The 27,435-nt window shown below is 50.6% G+C and overlaps 1 protein-coding gene across 2 annotated transcripts in view; it reads left to right on the forward strand.

The window, feature by feature from the left end:
- The first annotated feature begins 247 nt into the window (after positions 1–247).
- Positions 248–27,435, forward strand: part of DLGAP4 (DLG associated protein 4) — a 97,052-nt gene continuing 69,864 nt past the window's right edge. The window contains exons 1-3 of one of the 2 annotated variants that reach the window (XM_081148999.1): positions 248–278; positions 21,495–22,566; positions 25,315–25,556. In XM_081148999.1, the coding sequence (XP_081005125.1) occupies positions 21,568–22,566; positions 25,315–25,556 (1,241 nt within the window). In that variant the 5' untranslated portion in view covers positions 248–278; positions 21,495–21,567. Of the gene's footprint in view, positions 279–21,494; positions 22,567–25,314; positions 25,557–27,435 lie in introns of those variants that run through there. The other variant, XM_081148998.1, reaches the window with a different exon arrangement.

Below are 27,435 nucleotides of genomic sequence, written 5' to 3' on the forward strand. Positions count from 1 at the left end.
CCACTTTTGCATCTGCCATCCCTCTACCTAGAATATTCTTTCCCCAAGTGTTTCCAGTGCTCACCCCTCACTTCTGTCCAAATACTGCTCTTTCAGAAAGCCTTTTCCTCACCACCCGTCATACCCATTGTTCTCCACCTGCTCTAATTTGCTTCCAAGAAGGTTCTATTACCTGACATTACATTATATGCATTGCTCTGTTGTCTGTCTCTCCGTGTAGAACGTGAGCTCTTTGAGGGCAGGAACCTGGTCTGTGCTGCTGGATTGCCTGCCACACAGTAGGTGCTTAATAAATATATGTTATATGAATGAATGAGTGAACCTAAAGCCCTTAGTCCAGAGCCCAGCCTCTGTGACAGTATTGCCACCATTCCTAACCCCAGAGCATGGTAGGCACTTGGTTAATGTTAGTTGGTCTGAGCTGGCACTTCCCCATATCTTATCATTTGTGACCCTTAGTCGGTTCCATGAGGTAGGCACAAATATTATTATTCACACTTTCCAGATGAGGGTATGAGGCTTCACAAGGTCCCTGGGGTCCCTGAGGCTGGCTAGGCTGTTGGGGTTGGAGCCCAGTCCCAGCCCCCAGGGCCAGTGCTGCTGCAAGCTCCTAGGTCACCACCTGCAAACGCAGCAATCTTGGGATTCCCATTTAAATAGTATTATGGCAGTGGGCACTGCAGCCCTTTGAGGAAGATGGCAGCTCCATGCCGAGGAGAAAGGCCAAGCCATGGGGGCTAGAGCCCCAAGTTCTAGTCCCACGTAGACCTCCTCCTTGTGGGATGACCTCAGGCCAGCATATGCCCCTCAGCACGCCAGGAGTGCAATCAGTGAGGTCACTCAGCCAGCTTGAGACCTCTTCCAGGTCCAGTGTTCCTGAGTCTAAGAGAAGGACCAGATAGCATGGGGCCAAGGGCCTCCCAGCCCTAACCCCTCACCCAGCACACACGTGCTTACACGTGTGTATGTGCACACCCCTCCCTCCCCCAAGACCCCCTGAGGGATGGGGAGGAGGAAGTTTGACCTCCTTCTGGTGTAATTCCAGGGGCCCATTGAAGACCTTGCACCCAAAGGCAACCTTAATCAGCCTCAGTTTCTTTATCTGTAAAACAGAGACCCTAACAAGCCCTACCCACTGTCCCAGGGCTAATGCATTCAAATGTCTTAGAGGGGGGAGGATCGCCTTTGTGAGCTGTGACAATTCACCATCAATGGCACCCCTGTAATAGGAAGCTGACCTGTGCTCCCGGGAGGAGTTGCTGGAAAGAAAAATCCTGAGGCTATGGAGGAGCAGGGAATAACCATATTTAGTCCCATATTATAGGCAAGTAAACTGAGGCTTGAATTTGGGACATGATTTTTCTAAAGTTGTATGGAGTAAGTTATGAAAACATCAGTGAGGAGGAGGGTACAGGGAAGGGTGGGTTTCCTTGACAGACACACCTGACCTCACACTTTTCCCTGAGGCTGCCCTACCCTCCCTCACCTTGGGGCTCAAGGTCAGTGCACAGGCAATTGCCCAAGAGCTTGTTGGAAGATGTAGCTCCTGGGGTCTCATCCCATTTAGACTCAGGTGGGCCCAGGTGATCTGATGCAGGGGATCTGGGAACCCAACTTGAGAAACACTGACACAGAAAATGGAACAGAAAGAAACCAGAACTGTTCTTTCCACAACATGAATTCAAGTGACACTTACTACACTCCTCCAGCACCCAGCCCTGGGCCAGCCTGTTCTAGGGACCCAGAGGTGCCCTCAGCACTCCTTCGTCTACCTTCTTTGGATTTGTTCTGATGTTATTTTTCTAACTTCTTGAGTTGGATACTTATCATATTTTTGTCTTTTCTAATATAGGCAATTAAGGCTATCCATGTTTCTCTGGATACTGCTTTAGCTGCATCCCACAAATTTTGATATATTCTGTTTCCATTATCATTCAGTTCTAAATATTTTCTCACTTTCCTTTTGTTTTCTTCTTCAACCCATGAGTTATTTAGAAGTATGCATTTTTAAATTTTCAAACATATGGATGATTTTAAGTTATCTTTTGTTACTGCTTTGTGGTTTTATTTGGTATTTGTTAAGACTTGCTTTATAGCCAAAAACATGGCCAGTTTTTGTTAATGTTGCATATGTGTTTGAAAAGAACATGTATTTTCTAATTATTGGAGTCAGGATTTTCTATATGTTCTTAATGTTCAGTGTCAATTCTGGTGTGTATAAAGAAGAACTCAGGGCTATAGGAGCCAAGAGGAGACTTCTGACCCAGCTTGTGTGTCTTAGTGAAGGCCTCCTAGAGGAGGTGCTACTTAAAGATGTGTTAGCCTAATAGGCAAGACAGGAAGAACATTCCACTCAGAAGGAACAGCATGGGCAAAGGCATGGAGGTAAGGAGTAACTTGCAGAAAAAAGAAAACACTGGTAGAATTTGCTAGGAATCCAGGGGAGATAAGATGAATCTGGTTAAGATGGCAGGGTCAGGGAGTAACGTTTATTGGAGGACATACAGATCCTAGGATGGTAGGATGAGTCCAGTGTCAACTAACATAGCCTTGCAGAAGGGCATGTCAGGTGGCAGGAACTGTGAGAGTAATAATACAAATTCCAGCTAACATCTGTTGAGCTCTTACTACCTGTCTGGCACTGTGCTAAATGTTCTATATGGATTGACTTATTTAATCCCCTCAACATGAGGTCAATATCATTATCATCTCCAACTTACAGACGAGACAATGGAAAACAGAGAGGTAAGTAACTTATCCCAGGTCACACAGCTCCTGTGGAGACAGGATTCGAGGTCAGCCAGCTGCAGCCTGACTCTAGCTCCTACTGTGTTAGCCACTACATTGCTGTTTCCTAGGTATGATAGGGGTTGCTGGGGAATGACATGTGGCCCACTGTGACTTGGCTTGGATTACTTGAGACAGACTGGGGCTGAAAAGATGAGGGTTTTATACTCAAGAGGACCAGGTTCCATTGCTAACTGCTTCCCAGCCTGGGGTTCCTTATCTATAAAATGGGCCCTGTATCCCCTGCCCTGCCTGCCTCACAGTGTTTTACAATCTCTGAAGTACTCTGCACATGTATGTCATTGGGCTAACTCAGAGAGAGCTGAGAACATCAGGCTGGGGGAGCAGAGCTGCCTTCTCTCAGCGGTGGTGATCCATGCATGGGTGGTCCCTGAGTTGGGGAAGGGCAGTGAATCCTGTGCCTGAAGCTGCATAAAACTTCACAGATCTTTCTTCAGCTCTGTCAGTTTCAATAAATATTTGTGAGAGTTGAGTCAGGTTCAATGCTGAGCCAAGTTTCAGCTCATGAGCAAATTCCAGTACATTTCATAGTGAGAACCTGACCTGTCGATTAGCCATGTCTGCCCAGGTGCAGGAAACAGCAGTGGTGGCAAGTTCTATATCTACCATTCAGGCTCTAGTCTGGAGGCTTTCAAAGGGATAGCACTGTCCTCCCTCCCCGGAACCAGTTTTTGTTACCACAGTAATTGGGCAGGGGGCACTACTAGCATTTACAGGGCAGAGAACTAGTAATGCTCGGGCCAGCCCCTCACAATGAAGAATGGTCCTACCTGCCTCCCACATGACTTTCCAATGTCCTGCCAGCCATTCCAGCAGGCCAAAAAAATAATAATGAATCTGCTTCAAATTCCCTGAGCCTGTCCCCTCACTGCATTTCATATACATGCATGAATTATTTTTGTGCAGTTGTAACATACCCAGGAAGGTAACTTTCAGGTACACCAAGGGAAGGACATGCTTTGCCTGTTCAGAATTTTACCAAGAGTTGGTCTCCATTTTAGAAAAATTACACCCCCTCCAGTTGGTGGTACTTGTGGTATTTGAGTAGCTGATTCAACAGCACATCTTTCTCTGTCCGCATTCGCTGTCACCAATTCTGCATGTAGGTGCCAGCATCTGATTCCTTTGTTATGCCTTCCAGTGGAGCTGGGCTCCAGCACTTACACTATATTATAAATTACATTCCTCTCATTTCTCTTTCATGTTTCAGTTAGGGCATTGTATTGTTTTAAATTATGTGTGTAGGTAGGTAATGTCACCTATGGATTTCATTTCAGGATAATAAAGGGGGGCATTACCAAATATTTGCTATGAAAATGGGATATGGGGTCTGACGGCTTTGGGTGGACTTGAGAACTACTACTGTTGCCCCATTCCTCCCTTTCAGACTGGAAAATTGGGAAAACCGAGGTCCAGGGAGGGAAGAGGCTTGCTTTTGTTCACATGGCAAGTGGGAGGCAGAACTTGAAGCTTGTACTTTAGGAAGATTTGTCTCCCTTTGGAAGTGGGAGGGACATGGAGGCAGAGGACCAATGAAGGGCCTGGGGCAGGCAGTGGGGGTGAGGGGAAGGGTTGGCTGTAGCCCTGGGGATGAGAAAGTACAGAGTTGAGATGGTTTGGATGCCCCGCTGGCACTGGAGGGGGGGCTGGGGGCAATGTTCTTTCTGGCTGGGAATCTCAGAAGAAATCAGGCCACCGCACAGAGAGAGGAGACAGATCTCCTGCCACCCACCCTCAGAGCAACCAGAAACCCAAACTAGGCCTACCCAATTGGGCAGCCATAGGCCACACCAGCTCCTCCCCCCCAATCCTGGGTGGCAGAGGCTTCAGCTCCCTGGGAAAATGATGTGTCTGTTCCGAGAAACCAAATATCTTACAATGAATCCAATTAGATTTCATAGGCACATGAAAACACAATCCATCTCAAATGTCCTCTGCAAACCTCCAGCCACAGATAAATATTTTATTCCATTCCAAGCAGTCCCAGGCAGAATATCAAGCAGCATACAGCCGTCTCCCGGGCGGGTCCAGACAGTCCTGGCTGAGGAGGAGTTTAGTAGAAAGACAGAGCCCTGAATCTGTGCCGCGTGCTGCTGCTTTAGGCCTCGTTTGATCTCAGGCAGGTGTCTCTTCCTTCCTGAGAATTGCGTGGCCTACGTACACTTGCAAATGGTTTCCAACAGCCTCTGTTCTGTCCCCTCCCCTCCCTGCACAACCCCATGGTGCAGAGCAAGGTGCTGGGCAAGCTGGAAACTCATGTTCATTCATCTGACAAATAGTCACTTAGTAGCTGCTGTGGCCAGCATTGGGGTTGGTGTAGGGGACACAGCTGTGAACAAGGCAGGCCAATCTCCACCCTTGAAGAGGAAGGGATAGAAATAAGCATTTAAACAAAGGCTGCTTTTGATAGAGATGAGATTTGCAAAGGACATAGTCTGATTGCAATACTGGAGAAAAACAGGGAGCACCTACTGTAGACTTGAAGGGTCAGGGAAGGCCTTCCAGAGGAGGTGACACTTGTGCCAAGATCTGAACCAGGGGAAGTATTCCAAACAGAGGGCTCAGCAGGTGCAAAGGCTCTGAGGTGGGAAAGTGCTTGGTGGGTTTGAGGATCAGGAAAAGCAGCGTGGCTGGAGCTGAGTGCATGAGGTGGAGAGAGGTGTGAGAGATCTGGGGACAGTGGCAGCCCTGAGTAGGAGGCTGGGTTCATGCTGCATGTTTGTTCAACAGATGAAGTGTGAAACTGTTCACAGGTGCAGATGAGCCGGGCTGGGAAGACCTGCGTCAGTGGGAGGGGCACTGAGTCAATGCATTTGGGTCCAGGTTTTCTGCTGTATGTAGCTCTGCTGATGAGTACAGGTGGGCAGAAAGGAACTGCCCCTTATCTAGGATATCTCTTGACCTGGGCAGAGTTATTTGGGGTTCCAGTCTCAGCTCCACCACTTACCAGATGGGCAAGTCACTTCACCTCTCTGGGCTCAGTTTTCTCACCTGCAACTTGTTAGATGGGCACAAGTGCCTTGTGGATCATATGTGCCCAGTAAAGACAGTAGAAAACACAACTCAGAGTTACTGGCACTCCAGGGATAAGAGGCTGGGATTCTATCCACCAGTTCCCCATCCATCACGTGCATTTCCTCACTGTGCTTCCATGGGATAAGAGCTACTTCTGGGGACATCAGCTTCCCGATATTCCCTGATGGCTCTGTGCATGGGTGAACCTGCTCCTGTAGGCAGTCACAGGTGTTTGCAGGAGGCAGCCTTTGGCAGGCAGAGGTGAATGCCCAAGAGATATGGGTGGAGCTTCGAGGGCATCTACTACGCGCTTCATCCTCCTGATGTGTTTGGGGGAAGGGGGCCAATGCTGGGAAACCCAGCCCTGTGTGCTGCCTGCACGACCCAGGCTCACGTTTCTGCGGCCATGCAGTGCTGAGGCTGTGTCCAGGCACCCCAGGCCAGACCGTGCCTGCGCAGAAGCCTTCAAGACTCCCAGGAGCCTGCATTTTATTATTTTTTAATAAATTTTTGGAGTAGATAATATATTAGCATGGACCTAAAAACTAAATGCAATGTGGTATCCTGGATGGGATCTTGAAACAGAAAAAGGACATTAGTGAAGTGGTGCTCTCTGAACACAATTTGGAGCTTAGTTAATAGTAATGTGTGAATGTTAATTCTTAGTTTTGACAAATGTCTTATTGTTATGTAAAATGTTAACATTAGGGAAAACTGGGTGAAGGTCAGACCAGAGCTCTGTACTATCTTTACAACCAGGAACAATCTAAAATTTTTCTAAAATAAAGGCTTTCTTTTAAATTCTAAAGAAATGTAGTAAAAGTCCCCCTTCTACCTTTTCTTCCATCCACCCTGTTTCTAGTTTGGGGGGGGACCCATCCACAGATAAGCAAGTATGAGTACTGTTCTTTTGCCCCCTTTTTAGACAATTAGTACCATTCTGTAGCAGATGCTGGGGGTGCCCTCCCCCCTCCCACTTCATCTCACTGTCTGGGGCATGCCCACTCCTTCCTGCGGAAACACCCACAGCTCTCTGGCTGAGGACTTTTTTCAGCCTCTGTGGGGAGCGTGGCAGTCCTGGGGAGTCACTGCCCCCAGGGCAGCACTCAGCCAGCTTGGTGCAGAGCTCCCCAGGGGGACTGAGCTCCGCTGCCCGCAGCTCAGGAATGTGTCCTCCATTGCCTTTCCTTGTTTCCTCACTGTGCTTCCTGGAGTCACCTCCCAAACAGACTCAAATCCTTGGCCAGGGTCTGCTTCAGAGGGACCCAATCTAAGGCAGACGCCATAGCCCTGTTGTGGCCCTTGCTGTTCTCACTTAGCAGTGTATTTTGGAGGGCTTTTCACATTAGACTCAGAGCTGTCTTATGCTTATTACAGCTGTATAGTATTCCACAGTGCGTGGGATCATAATTTGCTTATCCATCTCCTAATGGACATTTGGGTGGTTTTCAGGCTTTTGCTAATACAGTGTTTCCAGAAGAACCCTGTGCGTAAGGAATGGAATTCCTGGTGCCAGTGGCCTTTGGGGCCCTGCTCTATTTTCATGGTGGATGGCTTACAGTTTAAATCTAGAGTCCCTAGGGGGTTCCCAAGGCCCTCCCTGATCTAACCACAAGCATCTACCTCCCCCACCCCTCAGAATTCTCCCCTCACAAGGACATCTTGCTGTTTCCAGCACTGCCTTCGTCTCTCACCTCTGACCATGATTTTCCTATGCTTTCCCCTTTATGAAAGGCTCTTCCCCACACCATTATCTGTTGAAATCTTACTTGTTCTCAGAGAGCTGGCTGAAATGCCACCTCCTCCAGGGAGCCTTCCCCAGTGAGTATGAATCCCTCCTTTTGCTGGGCTGCACACTCTGGCTTTGACACTTCCTGGAATTTATTTTTATGTGTCGTCTGATTGCTGTGTATATTTCTGCCTCCTGCACTTGGCCACCTGCTCTCGAAGGGCTGGAACCCTCTGAGTCACAGAGCAGGCCCCATTAATGTTGGAGAAATTGAATTAAATGTGCTGGCAATTGCTGCATCCTGACCATTTTGTTCTGTCGTTTGCCAACACACCCTTCCAGGATGGTCCCTCAGTGGAGGCCAGAATGAAACAGGCCGAGGTAGGTGACCTCTGGGGCCTGCCTGCCCCACAGTCAGAGCTCTGAGGCCAGAGAGCGGGGCAGTGTGTCCCCTGGACGACCTTCCTGTAACATTCCTCTCCCAGCCCCCATGAGCACAACAATGAATAGTGCTTTGAAATGTCAGGGGAGGGGGGCTTACTGAGTTCCCCCCAGACCCTGTTGGAAGGGGGCAGGGAGATGAACCCTGCCCCTGCCCCTTTCCCAGCCCTATAGTCATCCCAGTAGTGACCAGGGAGCCATCTCTGGGGTTGATAGGAGCCTACTGTGCAGCTGTGGCCAGCTGTCCCCCACCATCACTCCAGGGCAGTTTCTTTGGCTTTTGTTCATCAGCAAAAAAATTAATTCTGTAGATCAACACCTCTGCCAAGCTGCTGACTGTCCAGCCTGAGCAACGGGGTGCTGGGGCTCAGCAAGTGCAGAGTCAGGAGACCTGAGCCCCTTGCAGCTTCCACCTGCTGTGTGACCTTGGGCGAGTCCCGGTCCCTGCCTGAGCCCTGTCAGCAAAGCGTAGCATGAGAGGGTTGGCAAAAGGTACGACAGGTTCAGTGCTGAACGATGTCCCACAGCTCATAGGCTTTAGAGAGGTTTCTATGGAGACTACAGAGGGTGGAGACCCCATTGCTGTTCCCCTCCAGTTTCACGTGAACATCATGGGCAGCAACCACATGCAGTGATCAAGTTCTAGGCCAGCACTGCCCCACAGAGCTGTTTGCTGATGTAAACAGCCTGTATTGCACTGTGCATCTGGTAGCCACTACCAAATGTGGCCATGGAGCACTGGAAATACGGATGGTGCAACTGAGACACTGAATTTTTATTTTTATTTAATTCTATTTAAGTTTGATTGAATGTCTAGAGCAAGCCTAGACATTCAGTTGGGCTCTGGTGACATGAGGAGGGGTGAGAACCATTCGGAGTGCCTACAGCCCAGGACACACTCAGCCCTTGTTGGTTGAAGACCTCCAGATAGCACTGGCCTTGAAGCCCAGAGGCCTGGGTTCAAATCTCAGCTGCCACCACCATACTGTGTAACCCAGGCCAAACCCCATTCCCTCATCTGAACTTCTAAGTGGCTAAGAAGGGACTATCTGCCTGCGGGCAGGTCCCGTTGGTGAGGATAGCAATAGCAAACACGTGTAGAACTGTGTTCCAGGTTCTGGGCCAAGCCATCTGTATTGTTTATCTCTCCCAGCAACGCTTCGAGAACACTGGATTCAGGGAGGTCTAGGAACTGGCTCCAGGTCATGCAGCACCAGCATTCAAACTTGAGAAGGCTGGTTCCAGAGCCCATATTCTCAGCCTCCGTGCTGCACTACCTGCAGGGGCAGGGCTGTGTCCACCCTCCCTGGGTTACCGCAGGGAGTGGCTGGAGCAGGGCAACCAGGCCTGGAGTGTCAAGTAGTGGCCCTAAGGTGAGGCCTGGGAGTAGAGGGGTAGGGGGAAGTTGTGGTCATCACCCTCTCATCCTCCCAACTCAGACTTTTCTTAGGTGAGAACTGAGGGCATCCTGGCTTGGGAATCTGCAGCTCAGATCAGACCTCATTAACTCAATCTCAGCCACAGACCCCTCTTCCTCTGCCCTGTGTCCCCATGTTCCTTCTAGCATGGGGTGAGCATTGAATTCCTCATCTCAATCGTGACACTTTTCAGAATGAAACAGGCAGTATCCATCAGGGACTCCAGAACAACAGGTAGAACCCGGGCAAACCAGGGTGTGTGTCACCCTCCTTATGCATGAACACTTACAAGTGACATCTCTGTGCAGGGTCCTGTTCCTGGTACAGAGGGACACTCAGGACTGTCTGTGATTCCTTTGGGTAGTAGCTCCCATCACGGGGAACCCAGAAGAGGCCTTACCCCCATTTGCAAGGTCATGGAAGACTTCTTGGAAGAGGGGGTGTCTTCTGAACTTCAAGAATATTAAGCCAGGAAAGAGGCTTGGGACAGTGTTTTCACGAAGCTTCTAGGGAACAGAAACACCATTCCAGCCGGTCTGGGACCCAGACATGGAGAAGAAACAAGAAAGGGGTCTGGAACAGCCCAACAACCAACTCTCTTCCTTCTCATCGGGCAGCTTTAACCCTCTCCAGTCCCTCTTCCTCTGAGGCTCCATCTGTCTGACTACCTCATTCATTTAACAACTGCCCTTATTGTGCACCTACTATGTGATCACTCTTTACTTAGTACGAGGGACACAGTGGAAAATGAAACAGGCATGGTCCCCCCAACTGTTAGAGCCCACAGAGTATGGAGAGACAGATATTAATCAAGTACACAAGGAACCAAGGAGGTAACTAGAGAACCTGATAAGTGTTTTGAAGGAAATAAAAAAGGGGGTCGAGCCCTGGCCAGTGTGGACCAGTGGTTGGAGCATTGGCCTGTGCACTGAACGCTTATGGGTTTGATTCCTGGTCAAGGGCACATACCTGGGTTGCAGGTTCGATCCCTGGTTGCAGGAGGCAACCAATCCACGTGTCTCTTTCACATCGATGCTTCTTTCTCTCTCCCCCTCCCTCCCCCCCACTCTCTAAAGTATCTGCAGGTGAAGATCTAAACAAAGGGGTGGTGGTGAGAGAGAGCATTGTGGGGTGGAGAAACCATCTTATACACAGGAGTCTGAGGAGGTGACGTTTGAGTACAGACTGGAACTGACAGAAGCAGCAGATATGTGAAGAGTTGAAAGGAAGAACATTCAGGTAGAGAGAACAGCATGTATAAAGGCCCGGTGGCAGGAAAGAGTTGGGGGTGGCTGGAGAAATAATGAATGAGGAGGCTGGCATTTTGCCTGAGGACAAGGGAAGACCTTGAAGGGGCTTAGACACCTGGGAAAGAGATTCTCTTCAGGATTTTTAAGGGAGGCCTCTGTAGTACCTGTGTTCTGAGGTTCCAGGTCTGTGTTTTCTTCTATCTTTTTCGTGTCTGCAACACAAAGATGAGCGCTGAGCAGGGGGTGGGGCGTGTGGCCTCTGAAGCCTCAGCTGAGGCCAGGCAGGCTTAAATTCAGCATGGTCTCAGAGAGTCCTGGTAAGCAGCCCTGTCCCCACCGAGTCCCTCAGCCTCAAATCTGCATCCCTAGCCCAGAGGAGCTGCAGCACCCACATTCTGGGCCCTGTGTTTGAGTTCACTGTCAGGATGGACGACACAGGAATTGGGCTCCAAGTGGAGGAGGGGGCCTGAGGTGGGACAGTGCTGGCCACATGTCCCAAGCAGCTGATACAGGGTATCTACTCGAGCCATTGCCTGCTATCTTGTTGACCAAACAATCAGCTGATTGAATTGTCATGCTTTTCAAACAGTTGCTATGGACACAGACTTAGGCTGGAAACAGTTTGGACCTTGAATCCGTCAGGATAACGGAGCTGTCATAGATGAAAAGGATCCTGGAACCTCAGCCTGCAGGGCAAGGCTATGGAATATGTGCTTAGGAGTCAGATTGATTCACACCAGACTCCACCCCCTGCCGGCTGTGGGGCCGAGAGCAGGTGACCTTAACCATCTGAACTGCTTTTTGTCCTTTAACATGGGTGCATTCGTTACCTGTTTCTGCATGAAAATTATACCAGCTCCTTAAAATGATAAACATATATTATCTCACATAGTTTCTGAGAGTCAGGACCCCAGGAGCAGCTTCTGTGGGTGGCAATAGCCTAGTGTCTCTCTTGAGGTTGCAGTTAAGTTGTCAGGAAGGGCTGGAGCCATCTGACGTCCTAACTGGGGCTGGAGGATCTGCCTCCAAGGTGGCTGGCAAGTTAGTGCTGGCTGTCAGCAGGTGGCTTCAGTTTCTCTCCATGTGGTCCTCTCCTTCGGGCTTCTTGAGTGTCCTCACAACATGGCAGCTGACTGCCCCCGGGGCTGGTGAGCCAAGAGCGGGAGGCAGAAGGTGCAGTGTCTGCTCTGACCTACCTCAGAAGTCACACTCGGTCATTTCCACAATATCCTACTCACTAATAGTCAACCTTGCTTGTGTTGGAGACGGGGGCTGTTCATAAGAACACGAATACCAGGAGCCAGGAGGGGGGATCCCCAGGGTGCATGTTGGTGACTGCCACGGTGCACTAATCATCCCCACCACGAAGAGCTGCAGTGAGGATTAAATGAGCTCACAGATAGGAAGCCCCTAGTCTAAAGTATGTGCTCAATGAAGGATCACTGTGATTAGCTTGAGCTGAAAACTTACCACCTGGTAACTGCCTCACTTCCTGCATCATTTCCTGGCACCCCCAAGACCTGCCACTCTTTCATTTAGCAAAAGCCTATGAACTTCTACCATGTCCAGGCCTGTGCTGGGTGCTAGTGACAGAGCAGTGACATAGACAGACCATGTTCCTGCTGTTTCAGGCCCCACTGGACATAAATCTAGGTGGTAGAGCAGAGAGGGCTGGCAGGTGAAGGGGCTGCTTTGGTTAGTCTCTCTGCAGAAGGAACCTGTGCACCAAGACCTATATGAAGTGAAGGAGCAGTTAGTGTGGTGGGGCAGGGGAGGGGGACCGACCTCTTCAGGCAGACCTATCAGTAAGAGCAAAGCCCCAAGATGGGAGTTAACGATCCTTGTCCAAGAACAGAATGGAAGCCCAAGGGAGCAGGGGCAGGAAATGAGGTCTGGAAAGCAAGAAGTAAGGGGTAAGAGGACTGATTTTTAATCTGAGAGCCATGGAGTCTTGTCATCTGGGCGAGAGCCTATGGGGACCTGGCCCTGGCAGGGCTGTGGTGAGAAGTGGTAAAGTTCTGGGATATGTTGAAGGTAGAATTGTTTTTGAAGGATTTGTTGTTGAATGAGGGGAAGGGGGGAAGGCGGTGAGAGAAAGAGGAGCCAAGGATGATTCCAAGGTTTCTGACCTGAGCAAACAGGAGGGTGATGTTGTTGTGAGCGGAATTGGGGCAGACTATGGGAGGAACAGGTCAGGGTGGGTAGGAGATCAGGCATTTGATTTTGGACCTGTCAGACATCCAGGGCAAGATGTCAAGGAGGCAGTTAGAGATATGAGTCTGGTGTTTTAGAGAGATCGAGCGGAAGATGTAAATTTAGGAGCTGTCAGATATAGGTGGTGGTTAAGCCACGAGTTTGGATGAGATCAGCCGGAAAGAGTGTAGAGAGAAGCAGAGCACACAGTTCCTTTAGCGTTTAGAGGTCAGGGGAGGAGATGCCAGCAAGAGATGGAGCAGGTGTGGCAAGAGATGTGGGAGGAAAATAGGACAGGTACCCAGAGAGGAGGCCACAGTGTAACACAGCCTGGCTCTCTCTACCTCTACCCCTTCCCCTACCCAGGCAGCACCAAGACCCTGGAGGCCCCATAGCCCGTCCTCTCCCTCCACACTTCATCCCTTCAGGCAGTGTCTTCCATGGACCTCTGTGAACATCCCAGAGTGTTTGGCCATCTACCCACACTGTTTCCAGCCATTCATCACTCAACTCACCTCCCACACCCCACTCTAGTTGTTTGTCTTTCTCTTAACAACAGCACGCAGCATTAAATAGGACTATCCTCTCCCTTCATTTAGACACTCTATCTCCGTTAATGCAACCTTAGACAAAACCAGCCTTTCTAGTGGCACCAAATACAGAAGGTGTGAGTAGGAAATCATAAGGCATCTGGGCTGGTCAAAGGGAGGGGCTGTGAAGAAGACAAATGGGATTGGTGATGCCTGAAGAAGGGTTTGGGGTTCTATCAGCAAGGGTCTTGACTGTTACACCAAGGAGTTTGGACTAAGAAGGAAAGATGATCCACAGAAGGTTCTAAATTAGGGAAATGACACAATCAGGTGAGTTTTGGTTCTGAAAGAGCCATGTTGGGTTCTGTTCCTGGCCTTGTCCCTGACTGGCTCTCCCATGCTCACAGGCCAACTCCGGCTCCAGGATGAGCTGGGATAGGACAAGGAGGCCCCACTCTGCGCAGATGAGGTGGCAGCTGCAGACACAGGGGCACCATGGAGCAGCGAGGGCTCCCAGGGAGGCAGCAGCTCTGCTGGTTTCTCCACGTTTCCATGAGAGCAATGAGGCTTATATTAATGAGAGGTAATTATGGGCACCAGGATGGGCCTAAGTATAGCTCAGAGTCAAAGGGAGCCGAGGCAGCCAGCTGCTTTTCCTGCAAGGCCAAGGCCTGCCTATTTTAAGACCTCCCCAAGGTAAGGTTCCTGCCTCCCCTGGGTGTTGGGTGGCTGAGGGTCTGACACCCAGGGCTTCAAGAACCCTGACCAAGAAAGCTCAGAGGGAATCAGTGTGATGGGATGCCCAGACCACCCTCACTCAAACCCCCTACTGCTTAAAGATGGACACTTAGGCCCAGAAAGAGGGACCAGTCTGAGGTCGGTCACAGCAAGTAAAGAGCAGAGTCAGGATCTTAATCCAGGTCCAGCGGCATGCACTTTCCACTATGCTCTGCAGTATCCCTATGTTGGAAGTCTTGGCCTGCCCCAAAGAAGCATTGTGAGGCGAGAAGTGGAGTGTAACTGATGTTTATTTATCAAGCACCTAAGTGCCAGTGACTTTCTATAGGAATCACAACTCATCCTTATCACAACCTCAAAAAGGAAAAGTCATCATCCCCATGTTATAGAAGAGGAAACTGAGGCTTAGGAGGAGTAATTACATCACCAAATATCCCGCAATAAATAGGGAAAGAAGTAGAACTGAGCTATGTCCTCTTTGAGGGTCAGGAAACGCTCTGAGGTTTGCATGGGAAGTCTCTTGGGAACATCTGTGACAGGTGAGGGTTGCAGGATTGGGCAGAAGGAGGAGTTGAAGGGAGATGCAGTTACAACGAGGGCCTCAGCTAACCCCATGGGGAGCTCTGGAGCTGCAATGGCCTCTTAGGGTTGTTCTGAATTAGGCAAGACAGCCAGCCTTGGTGCCCACACATCAACCAGATACTGAACTCAGGCTGCCCCTGGGGAAGGAGTGTTACTTTGGTGAGGCATCTCCCTTTGGCTGAGAGCAAGTCCTAGCTGGTACTCAGCTCTGCACCATCAGCAGCCAGTGCTCTTGGCAACTGCAGATGTGAGTGCCTCAGTCCCGAAGGGGAGATCCAGGCAGCAGCTTGGATCATCCACTCCCTGCCCATCTCCAGATCCTTTCTCATTCCTCTGCCCCTTGCTTACTAGGAGGTTATGGAAACATGGACTCATGTTCTTTGTGGAGCTGACAGGCCAGGGGATACTAGGGGGAAGGGAGACCATCAGTGCTAATGAGGAAGGAAAAGGTGAGTAGCTGCTCCAAACAAGTTGAAAAACACCACCTATTAAAAGCCTGTAGGGACAAAATTGGAGAAAATACTTGCAAATCATATATCTGATAAGGGTTTCATATATAGAATGTATAAAGAATGCCTAAAACAACACCAGAAATGACAAATCACCCAATTAAAAGTGAGCAAAGGACTGAATATACATTTCTCCAAAGAAGGTATACAAATGGCCAATAAGCCCATGAAAAGATTTTCAACATCATTAGTTATCAGAGAAATGCAAACCAAAACCACAGTGATGTACCAGTCCATACCTACTAGGATGAGTATATTTTAAAAAGAGAAGAACAAGTGTTGGTGAGGGTGTGGAGAAATTGCAACCCCACACATTGCTGGTGAGATATAAAGTGGTGCAGCCACTGTGGGAAACAGTTTGGCAGCTCCTCAAAAAATTAAACACAGAATTACCATAGGACCCAGCAATTCTGCCCCTAGGTATATACCCAAAAGAATTAAAAGCAGGGACTCACATAGATGCGTGTATGCCATTGCTCATTGTAGCATTGTTCATAACAGCCGGAAGGTGGAAACGACCCAAATGCCCATCAGTAGATGAACAGACAGACAAAATGTGGCGTGTACGTACAATGGAATATTATTCAACCATAAAAAAGAATGAGGTTCTGATATGTGCTACAATATGGATGAACCTTGAACACATTATGCTTAATGAAATAAGCCAGGTAGAAAAGGACAAGTGTTCCTGGCTGGGTAGCTCAGTTGGTTAGAGCATCATTCTAATACGCCGAGGTTGTGAATTCAATTCCCGGTCAAGGCACGTACAAGAAGCAACCAATGATGCATAAGTAAGTGGAACAACAAATTGATGCTTCTCTCTCTCTCCCTTCCTCTCTCTCTAAATTAAATTAATTTTAAAAGAAAATTTATTTAAAAAACACACACAAAAAGGCAAGTGGTGTATAATTCCACTTACGTGGAATCTAGAATAGGCAAATTAATAGAGACAGGAAGCAGATTAGAAATTACCAGGGACTTGGGGAGGGGAGAGAATTAGGAGTTATTGCTTAATGGTTATGGAGTTTCTCTTTGGGCTGATGAACAAATTTTGAACGTTGGTAATAGTGGCAGTTGCATGTCATTGTGAATGTAGCTAAAGCCACTGAACTAGACACTTACAAATGGCTAAAGTGGCAACTTTTGTGTTATATATTTTACCACAATAAAAATAAGACCCTTGGGAAATAGGTAAATCCATAGCAACAGAGAGCAGATTGGTGATTGCTAGGGGCTGGAAGGAGGAGGGAACAGGGAATAACTGCTTACTGGGCATAGCGTTTTCTTTTGGGGTTAAGAAAATGTTTTAGAACTATATAGAGGTAGTGGTTACGCAGCATTGTGAGTGTACTAAATGTCACTGAACTGTACACTTTAAAATGGTTACTATGTTATGTGAATTTCACCTCAATTCTTTTTTAAGGGAGGGAAAACCTGTGGGGAAATGAAATCTATGAGATGCAGCCAAATGAGTACTTGGAGAAATGTTTCGCCTTTCCAATAACACATTTATTAGATATAAGAAAGTCAGACAATAAGTGAATTAAGTTTCCAGCTCAAAAAGGTGAGCAAGGTATTACAGAAAAGAGAATATCCTGGACCCCAGTTGTCTAGGTGAGGTGTGGGAGCCACAGAGGCAGAGCATACAGAGAGGGGATGCCATTGGGAAACAACCAAGGCAGAATCACTGTGACTCACGGACTGTCATAGTTGGGGTTCCCCAGAAGCATACCCAAGATAAGGATTCAAGTGCAAGTACTTTGTTTGGGAGTAGGCAGCACAGTGTGGGAGGGGGACATATGAAAGGGAAGGGGAGGCAGCTAGTGAAAGGAGCGTTATCAGCCCTGGCTGGTTGGCTCAGTTGGTTGGAGCACCCTCCTGTACACCAAAAGGTTGCGAGTTTGATCCCCAGTGGGGGTGTGCACAGGAGGCAACGAATCAATGTTTCTCTCTCTCTTCCTTCCTCTCTCTCTAAAAATCAATTAAAACAATAACCTTAGGGAGGGTTAAAAAAGAAAACAAAAGAAAGGAGCATTATCAAGCAAGTGACCACTGTAAGCAACTGGAGCTCAGTCCCTCTGGGCAGCTCCAGGAGTCAGTGTAGAGCCCATCCCTCAGCTGTCCCCCTGAGGGGTGGAGGAGCTGGGGTTTTTATACACCAGGTCCCCGAAAGTCACTGGTTGAGAGCTACAGCCAGGTGGGAGATTGTTAATTCTCCGGCAGTTCCTGCAGGCCATGGCCACCTGTGAGCAGGCTTCAGCTGCCAGAGGGAGCCCCCCCAGTTCCCCATTGGGATGCAGATGCTGACATTTGGAACTCAGCCTGTTGGGCACCACAGTGATGAGACCACAGGAGATATGGGTGGGCCACCCACAGCCACTGCTGTAGTGACCAACGGGACATGAGGCCAGTATCATTGGGTTCTTGCTGAAAGACACAGCAACCCAATTTAGACTGAAGCAGAACGTCTCTTAACTCTCGTATCTGAGACATCAGGCAAGATCTTGATAAAGGATTCCAAGCTGAGGCTCTACCAAGCACAGCAGCCCTAACAGAAAGGAGGGCACCTGTTTTCCAAAAGTTCGGCCGTAATCCCAGGGCCAATTCTTATTGGCTAGCAAGGATCCTGTTTCCATCTCTGAGCCAATCAGTACTCAGGAATGCAGGGCTCTGATTGGCCAGACCTAGGTCATGTGCCCATCCCTGGGATTCTGGGATAAGACAGGCTCCACCTAAACCACAGGAACTGAGGCTGTGGTGGAATCATTTTCCAGGCACAGCAGGGGCTGTTACTAGGAGAAGGACATGGAAGGTCAGGAGAGACAAATTCAAGGAGATGCCCAGGTGTCTGGCTTGAGACCCCACTGGGTGACATTGAAGCATTTTACTGTTTGGAGGATACTGTGAGCCTGCCCAAAGCCCTGAGATGCACCAGCATTTAAGGTGGGCTAGAAGGATAGATACACAGGCCTCCAGAAGCTGGAGGAAGAGACTCTTAACAATGAGGGCCCAGTCACAGGAAGGAGAGCAGTTGGGAGGTCACTGTGGTCATTAAAGTATCTAGCAGGTCTCTGGGGGTCTCCTTGAGGGTGGCAGCCCCCACTCTCCCTCCTGTAATCCTCCAAGGCAGGTACCTGTGTAATTCCTTCCCCCACAAGCCAGGCGAGGGGCCTCACCAGTCAAGACCACCTGGACCGGGGCAGGGTTTGTCCCCTGGGGAATAGCTCGTGCTAGCACATCACAGTTCACTGAGCACTTTCCCACACCTTCCACCACCTCCTCCTGGACCCATTTGGCAGACTCACAGACCGAGGCTGGGGGAGGCAGCCATGGGCCCAGGCTCACACTCACACAGTCCTCCTAGAGCAACCTTGGATTCCTGGGGTCAAGAATACCTGTCAGATTGAAGTCAGTTCTCCCTGGGAGGGCTGGAGAAGGTGCCCTGGGTGGGATAACTGAGTAGTATGTACTACTGGGTCAGAGCCTGTAGCTGTCTTCTGCTCCTGGTAACCAGCCCTCTCTACCCAGGACATTTCTAGGGAGTCAGGCCCCTGTCAAGTGAGTGGGACTGTCTTTGCAAACCATGTTGTATTTGCAGTATCACTGTCTTTACTTGAGTGGAATCAAGGATGTATTGCTTTCCACACGATTCACCAGCAGAAGTGCCAAGAAGCTTGCCCCTGAGCCCAGGGGACTCGAGGAGGCCAAGAAAAGGCTTGGGAGCAGGAGGTTATGGGGCAGTTTTGCATTTTCCTGAAATTGTTTTCAAAAAGAGGTTTTCCCAGAGGGAGATGCTGCTGGCTGATGTGGAGGGGGATCTTTCACTGCCCAGAACACTGATGGGGTGGCTGAAGTCTGAGTTACCTATTTCACCTTGACTACAACTCCCTCTCCCAGCCTCAGTTTCCCCATATGTAAAATGGAGATAATGGTCCCCCACCTCATGTAGCTGTTGTGAGGATATGGTGTAATGAAGATAAAGATATAAGTTAGCAGACTTCTTCAGGCTGAGGATAAATGCTCTGACAAGTCTCCTGGTGGAAGCAAAAATGCTTCCAAGGGAGCTGCTCAGCCACAAGGACTGTCATTAAAGTGCTCTGGTCTCCAGGAGTGGAGTTCATCAGACTCCTAGAGGCACAGAGAGTCTCTGGCAGAGAAGGGGAAGAATCCAATACATGTGAACTCTACAGAATCTCAGGGGAAGGCCTAGGGCACTGTTGGTCATGAAATTGGCTGGATCCACGGAAATAATTCCAGATCCTTGAGAATCTGGGGACCAGCCAGCTTGGGGTGACAGTTGCAAAGCAGCTACGTGGAGGAATAGGAACAGTGTGGGCCCCCCAGTCCTGCCTCAGCCACTAGACCTACTGTATGATCTTAGGGAAGTTCTTTCCCTCTGAGGACCTCAGGTTCCCCATCTATAAAATGGGGGTTTTACCTAGGCCAGTATTTTCATGCAGTGTTCTTTGGGGTCTTGGATTTGCCTTCAAAGCTGCTTGAGAAGTGGGAAGGGGTCTGGGACACCCAAACCCATGCTTGATGTGTTAGTTTCCTATTGCTGCTGTAACAAATTACCACAAACTTAGTGGCTTAAAAGAACACAGAATTATTATTTTACAGTTTGAGAAGTCAGAAATCCAAAATGAGTCACAGGGCTGCATTCCTTCTGGAGGCTCTAGGGAAGAATCTGACTCTACCTCTTCCAAGTTCTAAAGGCTGCCTGCATTCCTGCATCACTTTGACCTCTGCTTTCGTGATCCTATCTCCTTCTCTGACTCCAACCTTCCTGCCTCCCTCATATGGACCCATGTGATCAGGTTGTACCCTTCCAGATAATCCAGGATAATCTCCCCATCTCAAGATCCTTAATCCTACCTGCAAAGTCCCTTTTAACATGTAAAGTAACATAATCACAGGTTCCAGGGATTAGAACATGGGCACCTTTGGGAGACATTATCCTGCCTACTACACTTGACTTCAGCCAGAGCCTGTCCACCCTGACATGGCCCAGGCCTTCCAAGAACTCTTCCCTCACTGCCCTTGCCATCACTTGCTCTGTTCCAGCCGCACCAATCCTTAGCATGCCAGGCACACAGGCCATATTAAACCTTGGGACTCTAAGCAGGGCCGGTGGGGTCTAGGGTTTAGAAACCTCGCTGACCTCCCCTCTGCTCTGTGGTAGAGATGGGAAGACTGAGACCCAGAAAGTAAAGGGACTTTCCTAAGTGTGAGACTGATATTTCCAGATGGTTCTGGCTGGAAGACCCAGCTAGTCCAACTGCCCCCACTTTACAGATGGAGAAACTGAGGTACAGTGGTTCTATTTAAATGCCATTCTCTCCTGAGGCCTTGCCCTCTCCACCCAGTCCTGAAACATGTGCTCCTGTATCGACTCTGAGAACTCTATTCCAGGCTGGCTGTCATTGATTCATCTCAGTTGGAAATGATGGGCTAGTGGGCTTACTGGCCTCTCTGATGTCTGCAGCTCCCAGTGTCTTAGCCTACAGGTTACACTTGGTAGACTCTTGTTGAGGGTAGAGCTAGTTTTTACAGAGAGTTCACATTTGACTTAAGGATTCCTCTGCTAAAATAAAGATTTGGGCAGTACTGCCCTCAGACCCCAGTAAGGGGTCCTCTGCCCTGGGCCCTACTCTTTTGACCATGTTCTTCCCCAGGAAGCAAAGAGTGTCCAGGGACCAAGTGGACGTACCCCACCAGTCGTCTACATTCCCCAATTAGACCGTACTCTGGATACGAGGGACCCTGGAATTCCCTGTCCAAAATGATCCCATGCTGGCTTCCAGGGTAAGCATGGGATCTTCCCATGGGTGGCCTGCATTGCCAGTGAGACCATCCCTAGGCCTGAAGGGTAGCTGTTTTGGGAGCATGTGGAGTGAGCTTGGGGTGTGGCTCCTTATGGCAAAGGACAGAGTCAGAGATGGGAGTAAAAAGGAGGGCAGTGGCCTCCCCCACCACATTCCCCCATGGAATTCACAGGAGACCAAGAAGTCTGAGTTTGAATCTTATGAAGCTATATTTGTCAAAGTAGGAGAGTAGAACATATTTTGTTTAACAGTTTGCTAGCCTGAGTTATAACTTTTATTCATATACGTGGCATGTGGGCCTCCACTTGTACTCTTGTCCTCTGCCCCACAATATTAAGGGCAGGCCAGGACTCTTCAGAAATCCTCTGACGCTGACATCTGTGGAGGTCCGGCTGACCTTCCCAGCACCCTGTCTCCTCCAAACCTAGCTGACCCCTTTCTGTCTTCTCTTCCCAGGATAGCTGCTGCCCGGGAGAGGCGACCCGGGCACCCTGCTAGGGTGACGGCCCCTGCCCCGAGGGCCGAGATCATGAAAGGCCTCGGTGACAGCCGCCCCCGCCACCTCTCCGACAGCCTGGACCCACCACACGAACCCCTGTTTGCAGGGCCTGACCGCAACCCCTACCTGCTGTCGCCCACAGAGGCCTTTGCCCGCGAGCCTCGCTTCCCTGCGCAGAATGCTCTGCCAGGGGATAGTCTCTTCCCACTCAACAATCAGCTGCCACCACCGAGCAGCACCTTCCCCCGCATCCACTATAACTCCCACTTCGAGGTGCCAGAGGAGAGCCCCTTCCCCAGCCATGCCCAGGCCACCAAGATCAACCGCCTGCCTGCCAATCTCCTCGACCAGTTTGAGAAGCAGCTGCCCATCCACCGTGATGGCTTCAGCACTCTCCAGTTCCCCCGTGGTGAGGCCAAGGCCCGTGGTGAGAGTCCTGGTCGCATCCGTCACCTGGTCCACTCAGTCCAGAGGCTCTTCTTCACTAAGGCACCCTCACTGGAGGGCACAGCAGGCAAGATCGGTGCCAATGGCAGCAAGAAAGGTGGCTTGGAGGACGGCAAGGGCCGGAGGGCCAAGAGCAAGGAGCGGGCCAAGGCTGGGGAACCCAAACGGCGCAGCCGCTCCAACATCTCAGGCTGGTGGAGCTCCGATGACAACTTGGACGGTGAGGGTGGTGCCTTCCGTAGCAGTGGGCCAGCCTCAGGGCTGATGACGCTAGGCCGCCAGGCAGAACGCAGCCAGCCACGTTACTTTATGCACGCCTACAACACCATCAGTGGGCACATGCTCAAAGCCGCCAAGAACAATACTGCTGAGCTGACTACTCCACCACCCCCGCCTGTACCCCCAGCCTCCTGCCCCAGCCTTGGGGTGGGCACTGACACCAACTATGTCAAGCGGGGCTCCTGGTCCACTCTGACCCTCAGCCACGCCCATGAGGTCTGCCAGAAGACCTCAGCCACCTTGGATAAGAGCCTGCTAAAGTCCAAATCCTGCCACCAGGGTCTAGCCTACCACTACCTGCAGGTGGGTCCCTTCCAGGGTCTGGGGTGTGTGTGTGTGTGGGGGGGTGAGGGGTATGAGGAAGGTACAGCTGTGAGGCCCAACTGTATCACAGACTCACTTGGAAAGTTGCTTCCCTCAGGCCTCTGTACTAGCCTAGGAAATGGGTGACTGGTGGTACCTGCTCATGAGGGGATTCCTTCCACTGGTCATGCTCTCAGCAGACATTGATTAGGACCCTTCTGAGATCAGCCATGAGTAGAGACTAGAACATGTCCCTGCCCTGTAGAAGACAAAATCTGGAAGCTGTGCCATCTACCTACCTCATAGGACCAATTGCATGGAATTCTAATTGTGGGCCTCCTCCCTTCTGCTCCCAACAGAGTAGGAGCTCCTTGAGGACAGGGACTGTACCTGGTACAGTTGTGTATGCCCAAGGCCCAAGACAGGGTTTGGCATAGAGGAAGTGCTCAGGAAATGTGAGAGGAGAGAGGGGTAGATGAACAGATAGACACTTAAATGAACAGAGCTAGAAATAAATAAGACATAGCCCCGATTATCAGGATGCTGGGAGCAAAATACACATGAACAGACAGTCATGTCAGTGTGAGCAGAATGTTCTGGAGATAAGCATGGAGGACTACAGGACTGCAGAGGCCCTAACCCAGTTTGGGGCACTAGTTTTATTCTTTTAATTGTGAATGTTTATTGAGGCACTAATTATGCACGAATGCCACACTCAAGGAAAGTGGCAGAACTGTTGCTACACATTTCCCAGGTTTCTCAAGGGCAGGGAGAGTGGCAAAGCCCAAGATGTGGGTGGAAGTTACAGGAAACAGATTTTAGTACATGTCATGATGGAAGGGGCTGCTTCTGTGGGTAGTGAGCTGGCATACCTGGGGAGGGTATGCCAGTGCAGGCCTGGCCAGCTTTTGGAAACACATAAAATGTGTTTTCAACCAGATGAATATCAAAGTCTGATAAAGCCCCAAGTTCCTGTCATTCTGTATAAAATTCTAAAGACAGTGAGACTAAGAGGGAAGAGGCTATTTTTTTTTTTTAATAGGGAGAAAATGAAATCTAGGCAGTACTTTATATATTTAAGGCTTTTATGGCTCTCAATCCACTTCCTAGTTTAGAAATATAAGTAAGAGTGTTGTGTGACCTGGTTTCCCCTCAAAATGGTATGGTTGGTCTGATCATGTGAAAATGCTTCAGAACCACCATGAAAGGGTGGCCCTGCAGGCCCCAAGGTTGTGCTGCCTGCTTGCAAGAAGGGAGGGAAGTGGGTAGGGGACTCAGGTAGCAACAGATCTTGAACAGAGATATACAAGGCCACCTTCCCAAAGGACAGATAGAGGTAGGGAGGCTGGACGAGCAGATGGTTTGGTGGATAAAATGTACAGGCTCTCATGACTGGCTGGGTGGTCAGCTGGGGAAGGGGGTTTGGGAAGGCTGAGGGGAGCCCTAGGGTGGGAGTCCCAGACAGGAACCCTCCCTCAGCTGGAAATTGGCCGCTGGCAATGTGGGCACTGAGAAAAATGTGGTATCTGTGCAGCCATGGTGATGTGGGAGTGTACATTTGTGCACCTGGTAAAAAATGGATATGTTGTTGTACACTGAGAAACGTGTGCACCTGGGCATCCATGGTGAAGTATAGACCTAGTGAGGGTGTGTGTTGAGGTGGGGACATGGTGAGCTAGGCACATGTTGAGATGTGTCCACTGTGCAGTGGTGGTTAGTGAGTATGCTCTGTGTTCATGTTGTGTACACATTGAAGGGTGTACACATGATATAGAGGCTTCTGGGATGCATCCTTGGTGAGATGGGTGTGTATGGGGAAGTATGGTTGCTTTCAGATATGTACACATGCAAGGTCTGTTTACTGTGTGCTGGGGCTGAGATGCATGTAAGTGCTGAGATGTGCACCCTCATTCATTGTGAGGTGAACATCTGCTGTGTGTACATGAGTGTGTTAGATGAACGAGGGGTGTAGGCTGGGTGCAGCCCTGGAGCAGCTGGCGGAGCCTGGCGTTGGAAGGACGGTGGGGTTTCCGTGTTGGTTCCTGCCACTGTAACCACTGAGGACTAGGGCTGCCCTCACAGCTGTGATCTTACTTGCCTTTATCACAATCCCCTTCCACAGGTGGGATCCCTGAGGTTCAGATGGGAAAACGGAGCCTCTTTCTAGCTTATTGAGTGGCTGCTCCACCTTGAAAGCCAGCTCTTCTGTACCTCAGTTTAATGACTGTGGGATGTGGGATTGTGATTGGCTTGGAGGACCCTATGCCCATACTGATGTGTCAGGGTCCTCTGACCTGCCCTTCTCTCCTATCCTAGGGCCAGGCTCTGGGTGTCAGGTCTGGGGGCCTCCCACAGGCCTGCTGTTCTTATCTGTGCAGTGGGATTATAAACCATCCTCTGAGATAGCAGGGGGAGTGATGGGAACACAGTGGCTACTCAGAAAGGGAGCTACAGTGGGGGCCTTTGTGATCACACAGCCTGGGATCCACGGAGAAATCTGAGGTCGAAGATGGCCAGGGACTTGCTTAAGGCCCATAGTGAAGCTGTGGCAGAGTCGGCTCCGGAACCCAGCTCTCCTTCCCAGCCCGGGGCTCTGCCTGGCTGCTGGGTGGCTTCGATGGCAGTACCCAGCACCCAAGGCTGGACCCTCCGCGGTGGGAGCGAGAGAGCTCTGACCCCGGCGGCGAGCCCGGGGCTGAGCGCCGGCGGTTCTCCAGACCTGTTCTGAGGCCTTTCCTCCCACCCCAGGTGCCCGGCGGCGGCGGCGAGTGGAGCACCGCGCTGCTGTCCCCGCGCGACGCCGACACCGCGGCGGAGGGCCACATCCCGTGCCGACGCATGCGCAGCGGCAGCTACATCAAGGCCATGGGCGACGAGGACAGCGATGAGTCTGGCGGCAGCCCCAAGCCCTCGCCCAAGACTGCGGCGCGGCGCCAGAGCTACCTGAGGGCCACGCAGCAGTCGCTGGGAGAGCAGAGCAACCCCCGCAGGTGACCGCGCAGCCCCTCCCCCTAGAGTCCCGCCCCGGCGAGCCCGCCCCCGAAGCCCCGCCCCTAGGAATGCCCCTGGGAGGCCCAGGCCCGGCCCCGCCCACCAGAAGCCCTGGCCACCATTGAGTTCTTCTCCCTAAGGGAACCTCTCCCTTAAGTGAGCCCCATCCCTGTGGGAGCCCCGCCCACAGGTTAACCCCGCTCCGCTGGAGCTCCGCCCCTTCAGGTGAGCCCCTCCCCCCTCCCCGGAGCTCTGGGGTGGGGAAGCCTCTTCCCTCTGTACCTGCCCCGCTCACAGGCAAGCCTTACCCCCCAGGTGAGCCCCTCACAGCTGTGCCACATCCCTGGGGACCTTTCCTTCCTCCCTTTGGGCTGACCCCAGAGAGCCCAGCCCTACAGACGACTCTGCCTCAGATCCCAGTGAACCCGAGCCCACAGCGAGCCGCGCCACCTAGGTGAACCCCCGGTCACGTTAGCCCCCTCCTGAGGTTCTCGTCCTTAGGGTGGACTTTGCACTTCGGTGAGTTGACTTTGGAGAGCCCCTCCATTTGGTGAACCATCTCATAAGCCCCCCACAGTTAAGTTCTGGCCACAGGTGAGCCTCTCTAGAGCGACTGGCCCAGGTAAACCCTGCCCATAGGAATCACATCCCCAGGTGAGTTCACTCTCACAGTAGACCTGCCCCAGGGACTGCTGTACTTCTGGTTAGGAGAACTGATCCCACCACTTATGCCAGCACTGCCCAGGAAAGGTCAGAGGCCCCTCTGTCCATTCCCCTGTAGTTGATCCCTGAGCTCCAAGACTAGGAAGGAGGGAGGTAGACAGCCTTCTCAGAAGTCAAAGGGAGGTAGACAGCCTTCACCGCTCCCATCACCCTTGCCTGGAATTCCACTATTCGAGCCTTACCCTGTTCCTTTAAGACTGGGAAGAGTTAGTGAAGGTATGAACAAATGAAACACATGCACACAGAAAGCAGCAATTAAAATGTTAGAGAGGCGAGGCTCTCACATGCAGACGTCATCCTGGGGACTGGAACAGAAAGGAATGAGGGACAAGAACAGAACAGGTGAAACTTGGTATAGGGGATTCAAAGTCCACTGAGAAAGAAAAACAAAAGCAAGTCAGAAACACACAAAAGAAAGACTCAGAAGAGTTAAAGCGAACAAGCTTAGTCGTAGTTCTCCAACTGCTGGGGGCATGAACCAAGGCTTCCTGGCAGAGGTAGTTTGGGAGGACTGAGACAGAGGAAAGAGAGCAGGTCAGGTGACAGCAGGACCACGGCAGGGAGGGAAGAAGGCAGGAGTTTCACTGGCTGGGACAGAAGGCAAGGAGTGGCCTGAAGGGGGGAATTCAGGACACCACCGGCCAGTCACAGGTCAGTCCCTCTCTGAGCCTCAGTTTCCCCATCTTTAAGTGAGGGGGCTGAGCTAGATGATCCGTAAGACCCCTTTTAGGCCTGAGATCCTATAATTCTATGAATGACCAGTGGACATTGAAGTTGGAGAGGTGGTCAGGACTGGGCAGAGGCCTTGAATAAGGGAATCAGTACTAATGGTAGTAGTAATAGTAACGGGCACTGTCCATTAGCACTTGCTGTTCTCTGGGGTCTATTACCCCAGTGCACTTTAATCTGCATCACTGAATCCTCACCATCATAGCCCCAGCTGGAAAGTAGTGTCATTCTTAATAGGTGAGGAAGCCCTCACTTAAACAAAGGTGATGACTTGTCCAGGGTCACCCAGCAAGGAAGCTGGACTCCAGTCCAAGCCTGTCTATATCAAGAGCCTGAGCTGTTGGCTGCTTGGACCTTATCCCCAGAGCAGTGAGGATGGGGGAGGGGGCGGGGGCAGGGGCAGGGGCAGGGGGAAGGGGCAGGTAG

The sequence above is a fragment of the Miniopterus schreibersii genome, assembly GCF_964146895.1.
Source record: "Miniopterus schreibersii genome assembly, chromosome: 10".
NCBI lineage: Eukaryota > Metazoa > Chordata > Mammalia > Chiroptera > Miniopteridae > Miniopterus > Miniopterus schreibersii.